Source organism: Calidris pugnax, unplaced genomic scaffold, assembly GCF_001431845.1.
Source record: "Calidris pugnax isolate Ruff unplaced genomic scaffold, ASM143184v1 scaffold133, whole genome shotgun sequence".
Taxonomy (NCBI): domain Eukaryota; kingdom Metazoa; phylum Chordata; class Aves; order Charadriiformes; family Scolopacidae; genus Calidris; species Calidris pugnax.
The window spans coordinates 1,638,929-1,646,799 of NW_015090977.1; the positions used below are offsets into that span (position 1 = coordinate 1,638,929).

Genomic DNA, 7,871 nt, shown 5'->3' on the forward strand with positions numbered 1-7,871 from the left:
CCGCCCGCTGTGGCTCGGGAAGGCTGGAGGGGCTGCCCGGCCTCCCCGCTGCCGTTATCCCCCGTTATCCATTATCCACGTCCCTGCGCCATCGGTCACCGCAGACCCTGGAGGCATCGCCGCTGGCGGCCACAGCATCCCCGGCTCCGCGGAGGAGCCAGGCTGGCCCTGCCGGTATCGGCAAAGGGCACAGAGATGGGAATTCTAGGGTCTCCTGTCAGGCTTAGGGACAGGCAGGGACACCCCTGTGCCCTCCCCCAGCCTGCCCTGGCTCCTGTCAGCCCCACTTCCAGGGGGTGATGTGGTGGGGCAGGGATGCAGCGCAGGGGATGGGGTGCAGGCAGGGTCCCTGCCTGTCTGCTCAGGGCTTCTCCTGGCAGGCGGGGACATGGTGAGGTGCAGGATGAGGGGGTCACTTGCACTGTCCCCGGGTCAAGCCCTCAGGAGCCATCTGAGTCCACATGGGTCACTCTGTGGGTCCCTGCAGGACCAGGGAGGCTCAACACCACAAATCTCCCCCTCTGGAGCCTCCACCAGCCCAGTGAGAGATGGACAGGCAGCTATTCCCTGTGGGTATGGCAGGCACCGTGCCCATGACAACACAGGCTCCACTTCAACAGCCACATCCCCCCTGTGCATCACAGAGGGGCTGGGGATGGGGATGGGGCTGCTCCATCCTGCCCCATCACCCTGAGACCCCCTTCACGCACCCACTGCCCATCTCCTCGCCTGCCCCAGGGCACAGGGGCCAGATCCAGCCTCTCCCCTCTTGCAACGTGGGCACAAACACTCGCAGCCTGCTCTGCTCACCACCAGTATCCGTCTGCCACCCCGCCACAGCACCAGGCACCCCTGCCAGCACACAGTCCTGCATGAGGCAGCCCGGCTGCTGGGAGTGACTGGGACAACTCAGAGCAAGGCTGAGCCCTGCGGCGCTTGGGACATGAGCCCCACATGGGGACATGAGCCCCTCATGGGGACATCTACCCCGACCGTGGCACGTCCCAGCCTTGGAAACTCTATGCGAGATGGGGTTAACAGCAACAAAACAGGGTTAATGCCAACCAGGAGCTGCAGTGAAGCCACCCCAAGCCAGACACACCTTCCCATGGAGCAGCAGCTGGTGGTGTGGCTGTGCCCACCCTCTGCCAGCCATGGGGACACGGCATAGGTTAGGGGTCTGATGCTCACCACGCTGCAGACTCCTCGGGGCTTGTAGCCAGGATGCTCAAGAGGAGGTTGGTGCCAACCCCAGCCCCTCCATGGACCCAGCCACGTCCTCTGTGCCAGCAGGACACGACTCCCACCTGTGGCACCTCCACAGTTCCCCGCAGAGGGGCTGCAGTGTCCTCCCCCCACTGCTGACCCGCTCCTGTTGATGCCACTGAAGTGCTTTCGTGGCCAACCCATGTGCCCAGACTGTCAGATTAGAGCTGGGCAGGAGGCACAGTGCTGGCTGCGGGGTGGGTTCAGCCATCCTGGCAGCCCTCCACAAACCATGGGCCTTTGCCGAGCTGCTGATGCAGTGCTCCCAGTGTCTCCCACTCCTGCTTCTAACTGGAACCAGCAGCAGCCCATGATGAGCCCAGGCACCAGCCAGGGTAAGGAGACCATTTAGGGCAGCATCTCTGCTGCTCAGGACAGAGGGCAAGAGGGAAGCACCAGAGCTTGGCCACGACCCCCAGTCCCACGAGCAGCGCTGCCCATCCTGTCCATAGTCGTGCTGCCCCATCCCTGCCTCACCAACCTCCCCAGTCCTGGGACAGGGGCCGAGCTGTGGCTTTGGTGACGGCAGGACAGCCCCAACACTGCTCCATCCAGCCAGGTCCTCCTTGGGATAAGCAGCCCCAGGGCCTCCTCTCTTTCCCTTTCTTCCCCCACAACTTTCGCACGGCGGGGACGAGCTGTGCTGTCCCCGTCCCAACCCCTGCGTCTCCCAGCATGACTCATGTTTGTTGACCCAGGCTATTTCCGAGAGCACAGCTGGGCTGATCCCCACGGGGCATCGAGCCCCTTCCCTGCCCCAGCCCTCCTACTCGGCCCAATGCCACCCCCACACCGCCATCCCCAGGGGAGGGGGCAACCGACGGGTGATTTCGGGTACGAACAAGCCACCGGCGAAGCCCCGTCTCCCCTCCTGTGCCCGACACAGTGCCACCCCCCCTTGCAGCGTCCCCTCCCCAGCAGATTTCCGTGCTGCTCCCCGTTCCCCAGGGACCTGCCCTCAGCTGCTTTCCCACGGAGCAGGCAGCCACGCCGGGCCCTTTGAAGTGGCCTTGGGTCGAGGGCTGTCCCCAAGGTGTGACACTGTCCCCAGCACAGTGGTGACAGCAGCCAGACGGGGGGGTCCCCACCAGGAACACACAGGGGCACCCCCATCCCGAACGGTCCCCACTGCCCTGGGCATCCCTGCAGCCCGGCCAAGGTGGGTGCTGGGGGGTGTGGGGTCTGGGGGTGCCTGCCCCCCTTCCATCTTCCTGGTCCTGCTCACCTGGGAGCATCTCAGGGCAGCCCAGGCCTCCATCCTCCCCTGCCTGGCAACTGCCAATCAGAGGTGGCTCAGCCGTTGCCCTGGAAACCCCCGTTGCCATAACAGCAGCTGATGGAGGCACAGGGGAGGCAGATGGTGGCAGAGGGGGACAGCCACGGCTGGCAGGGAGGAACAGGGGGCTGCACACTCAGAGCCCTCCCTGGAGTGAGTGTGTGACCCCCTCCCTGCAGCCCCCCCTCAGGGCTACAGCGTGGAGGGCAGCAGGATGGAAATGCTTCCAGCCCAGTTGGGACTGGACATACAGCTGGGGGGTGGCCGCTGGTTTTGCCACCTCCTCAGGACCCCCTCTCACTTTGTCCCACCTTCTCGTGCAACCACTGTGCCCCAGGACCATCACCCACCTCACTGCCTTCAACCCCAAGCTGTGATCCCTGTACCTGCACCCCGCCACCAAAAGCAGAGCTGCCAGGCATCTCCCATCCCAGGCATCACCCCAGGACAACCCTCCCAGCCCAGGCGCCTGGCCCCAAGAGGTCCAACATTGGGTGAGAAGATGCCCAAAAAGCTCCAGCGTGTACCTGGATCTGCCCTTTGCCCATGATCTTGTCCACAATTTCGTTGTTGTCCTTGTTGAGCTTGGTCTTGTCGTAGCACTTCTCATAGCAGAGGATGCGCAGGGACTGGGAACCCTCCAGCTCGATCTCAAACTCCTGGAGTGTGGAGGGAGGGTGGCTCAGCCCCAGAGCAGCTTCAAAGCTGGGGTTGGAAGGGAAAGGGAGCGTCACAGTCCCCTCCCTGTGTCCCATCTTCCTCTCACCTCATTCCACTGTGGTTCGGTGGTGTCCCGAAAAACCCTGGTCTTGGCTTTGCTGACAAAGTAGCCAAAGGAGTCCACCTCCAGCGTGCAGTAGAGGTCTGGGGGAGCAGACACCACTCAGTGCATAAGGAACATCCCCACCAGCTCCCGGGGGACCTCTGCGGGCAGAGCGGGGCCACATGCTGGACCCCAGCTCCCCCCACCTGGCACCAGTCCCTCCGGGCAAGGATGGGCACCCACACTTACTGGCAGACTGCTTGAAGCCCTTGGCAGAGTGGACGATGACGTGCAGGAACCCGTAGAGCCCGGGGGACTCATCATCTGTGTCGGGGAGAGCAGGGGCTGTGTCAGGGCTCAGCTGCCACCTCCAGTGTCCCAGGGCCAGCATTCAGGCTGGCCATCCCTGAGGCAGCCTTTGCCACAGTGAGCAGTAGGTGCTTGTGGTGACACCCCAATGTCCCCACACCCCCCTGGAGGGCGAGGTCTGGAAGAGGATATATATCCCCCACTACCAATCACCCCTGATGGACATCCCAAGCTCTCCTGCTGCTGGACGGTCCTGGGGGAGGTTCCCAGTAGGGCTGGCTGGGTCTCACCCTGGGGACACCCCATGGGGGTGGTGGAGAAACCCCCAAAGCAGCCCCACGTTGCAGCCGGGATTGCTCTGCCTGGGAGCCCGACTCTGCTCCAGCAGTGCCACCTGGTGGGTGTCTGTCCCCCTGCACAGCCAGAGTCCCCGAGCAGGGACCCTGCTCCAGCTGAGAGACCCCACAGCTCCTCCCTGGCATCATCTGGACTCAAAGAGGGACCCGCCAGCCCAGTGGACACTCACCGTCCTTATTGCTGGTGACCGGGATGTTGTGGACGGTGCGTAGCTTGAAGCAGGATCCTGTGAGCACCTGTAGCTCCACCGAGCTCAGGACGAAGGCCTGGAGGTCTGGGAGAGAACAGGAGAGGAGCTTCAGAGGGATGCAGCCAGTGCTGGCCATGGGGACCAGAGAGCAGCAGGCTTCTTGTGGCCCCTGGGTGGGGGCAGGAGCCCTAAGATGGCCTCAGCAGTCCCAAACTTACCCTTTTTCTGCAGTTTCTGAATGGCCTCCCTCCACTCGGACCTCTCATAGTCGGACGAGAGCAGGAAGAGGTAGCTCTGTAAGAGAGAGGGGGATGCAGCGGTCTGTGTGCAGGCAGGGCTGAGCCCGGCCCCCAGCCCACCCTCCTCACCTTCCCGTTGCGGTTGTGGATGCGGAAGGGGATGGCAGGCGAGTTGAGGAGCAGCCAGAATTCATTCTCAAACATCTTCTTCTTGAGGCGCTCGATGGCTCGGCTCTGCCCCTTGTTGGCTTTCTGCAGGCGAGGAGCAGGCAAGAGCTTTCACAGGTCCCATCCCTGACCCAGAGGAAGGCACCCACCCCAGCAGAAGGTCCCACCCCTTCCCCACCACCCACACTCTTTTCTCACCTCCTTCTGCACCTCGCTCTTGATGGCTGAGATCTTCATCTTCATATCCTCCAGCTCGTGGTCAGGGATGACGTGGACCTGTGGGCAGTGCTCCGACTCCTCCGGCGAGGGGAACACCAGGTCGGCCAGGGGCACGTACCACTTGCAGTCATACTGCTGGTGCTTCCTGCAGCCAGGGCGTGGGCACTGAGTGATGCCTGACCCCCCCTCCTGGCACATCCCCCAGCCCACTAAAGGACTGGGGGGGTTGTGACACCTTCTCCCCATCCCCAGCATCCTCCTTACCCCACCGCCGTCTTCTTCAGCTTGGCGCAGAGCAGCACGTCGGTGAAGAGGAAGACATGCCGCAGCTTCCGTGAGCCCTCTGACAGCTCCACCAAGAAACCATCCTTGACAAGCTGCCGGGTCTGTGGGGCAGCAGGGCTGGTGTGAGAGCAGGCAGAGAGCAAAAGCCAACAAACTGCAGGGCACAGATGCTCCTGTCCCTCTCAACAGCTCAGCCACCAGGAGCATGGGAAGGTCCATGTCCTCTGGGTGCTATTTTGAGTCCCATATGCTCAGAAGGGTGCCAGGAAGCAGCAAGGACCAGGTAGAGCCCTATTCTTGCACCCAGGACTGCATCTGGAGAAAACCCTCCACCTCCTGGCCAAGCACCATGAAGCTTCTCAGGGTGAAGACACCAGCTAGTAGGCTGGTAGAGAACTCAGCCCTCACCCTGTGCCCAGGCACTGCCCACCCCGCTGGCTCACCTCCCCCTTGGGGGTGGTGACTGCTGTCCTCCGGGGATCGATGTCCTCATTGATGCTGGAGAGGAAGTTCTGTGAGATGCGGAGGGCGTCCTGGAGCAGCGGGTAGTCGGGGTGGTCAGCTGGGGTGTGCTTGAGGAGGTCCTGGAAGGGGACAGGAGCAGGTGAGCAGCCCAAGGGCACTGCCCTGCCTGCAGCATCCACCCCAGAGACCCTCCAGCAGTGCTCCCCAGGGCTGTGGGTCCCCAGGAGCAACTTGGGCAGAGCCCCCCTGCCCCAGGACTGGTGTCACACTCACGTGCAGGACGAGGGTGCTCCGTGTCACCCGGTCGATGGGTTTGTACAGGAGCGCTGCAGGGAGAGAGGGGGCATCAAAGTCACCCTCTGCCAGGGATCTGGGTCTTCTCCCACCCACAAGAACCAGCATTGCATCCCATGGGGACAAGGAGGGGAGACCAGATGCCCAGCAGCACGGGCAGCCACAGGGTCCCCGCTGGGGTCACAAGCCCAGGCGACTGCACTTGCCACGTGGCACTTCCCACACGGCCATCCACTCCAGGCATGACCCCACGCCAGCAAGATCTGTCCCTGCCCCAAGACAGGGCATGATGGGGACACCAACCCAGCCACCATGTCCTCCGTCTCTCTGTTGCCACAGGTGGCAAAGCTGGAGGGCAGTGGGACGTCCCCACAGCCACTGTGCTAGCACGTCCCCCTCCAGGGTGGAGGACCTCCCCGGCTGTGGTGCAGGCACTGACAGCTCGCCTTGTGGTGGCTGTGGAGCGGAAGAGCCGCTCGTCACCCCCAGCAGCTTTTTCAGTTTCCCTTTTGGCTCAGCAGCAGGTCCCATCCCTGCCCTCGCTGGGCTCTGCCACCCCATGGGACACCCCATCTCCCCCTGCCCCAGCCAGACAGGGGTACAAGGGGAACCCAGGCTCCTCCAGCAGCAGCAAAACCCCCACCTGCAGAGAACGTAGGGACCAGGGCATCACCTCAATGTTTCTGCCCCGTGTTCCCTCCCTGCAGCCCCCCATCACTGCATGTGAGGCAGGGGGGCAGAGCTGCCCCACATACAGGGCACAAACACCCCTTTTCTCCTCCTGCACATCTTCCCAGCAGGAAACCAGCCCCCAGGGCTCTTCAGAGGCACATTTCACCCCAAGCAGCTGGACCCTCCTCCTCCTCCTCCCTGGCTCTTTGGGCAGGTGAAGGCACAGAGCCCACAGTGCTGCTCCCCATGCCCAGCTGCTTGCGTGTCTCCCCGGGCTGCTCACAGCCAGGCTGATGCCTCTGGGTTTTCACTTCGCTTCGAACCACTTCCCCAAACTGCCAGGGCCAAGGGGGCTGGGCTTTGGGCTGCAGGAGAGGGGAAGGAAAGGTGCTGCCTGTTGTCCCCCCCAACAACATGAGCTCCAGTCCCCTTTTCCCCAGACAGTGCTGCCTCGTGGCATCCGCTCCTGAGAGAGGGACCCCCATCCCAACGACCATCCTCATCCCCATCCTCACCTCTCTGCTCGGGGGGTGAGGATATGGGACTGGACCCTGAACCGGAGACTGTATCCCCCTAAAATCAAAGCCCTGCTCCCTGTGGGAGCCAGCGAGAGCCCTGCTTTGGGAGAGAGGGGGCAGACAAAGTGTCTCCCCCTCTCCCCTACCCCGGACCCACACAGAGGATGGACTTTCATCACTACAGGCACATGCAAAGCACCAGAGAGCCACAGGAGGGGCTGTCCTGCCACAGTCCCACCAGCCCGGGACCCACACGCAGGCAGGACGGGGCCAGGCACCAGCAGGCAGGGATGCCCATTCCCTCTCCTCCCCAGCCACAGAGAGAAGGACATTCCAGCCCCAGGATCACAACCTCCAGAGAGCAAACGAGGACCCCTCCCTATCGCCATCCCCGTGGCACAACCCACGTATGGGGGGTCCCTCACCCACCCCAGCCCCTCGCCATCCCACCGCCGGCACGAGCCCCTGCCCGGGTGGGGAACGCGAGCGCGTGGCTGCATGTGCCGGAGCCAAGATGATTCAATAGAGCCTGGAACAAAGACGCTCCCAACTTCAGCCTGCAGAGCACGACGCAGCCTCCACCCCCCTGGCAAGGACAGCCAGCCCCGGGCCAGCATCCCCTCAGCATCGCTCCCCACCATCACCCGAATTGGGTGCTGCCACCCCCCCCCCCCCCCCCCCCCCCCCCCCCCCCCCTTTTTTTTTAATTTATGGTTGCCTGAATACAGAGAACCTGAAGATGATGAATCTGATGATGGCTATATGAACAAAGAACATAACTAAATTAGAAAGCTAGAATTGTTCCCTTTGCAGTTAGGCTGGGATTATTAAAATAACTTGCAGAGTTTAC

General features: G+C 62.8%; 1 protein-coding gene across 2 annotated transcripts in view; it reads right to left on the reverse strand.

Moving 5' to 3' along the window:
* The window catches only part of ABR (active BCR-related), a 27,279-nt gene that overhangs the window by 11,193 nt on the left and 8,215 nt on the right, over nucleotides 1-7,871 (reverse strand). For both annotated transcript variants that reach the window (XM_014953275.1, XM_014953273.1), the window contains exons 6-15: nucleotides 5,811-5,863; nucleotides 5,516-5,656; nucleotides 5,052-5,173; nucleotides 4,767-4,932; nucleotides 4,530-4,652; nucleotides 4,380-4,455; nucleotides 4,141-4,245; nucleotides 3,555-3,629; nucleotides 3,309-3,406; nucleotides 3,070-3,201 (exon numbers count right to left, since the gene is read on the reverse strand). In XM_014953275.1, the coding sequence (XP_014808761.1) occupies nucleotides 3,070-3,201; nucleotides 3,309-3,406; nucleotides 3,555-3,629; nucleotides 4,141-4,245; nucleotides 4,380-4,455; nucleotides 4,530-4,652; nucleotides 4,767-4,932; nucleotides 5,052-5,173; nucleotides 5,516-5,656; nucleotides 5,811-5,863 (1,091 nt within the window). The remainder of the gene's footprint in view (nucleotides 1-3,069; nucleotides 3,202-3,308; nucleotides 3,407-3,554; nucleotides 3,630-4,140; nucleotides 4,246-4,379; nucleotides 4,456-4,529; nucleotides 4,653-4,766; nucleotides 4,933-5,051; nucleotides 5,174-5,515; nucleotides 5,657-5,810; nucleotides 5,864-7,871) is intronic.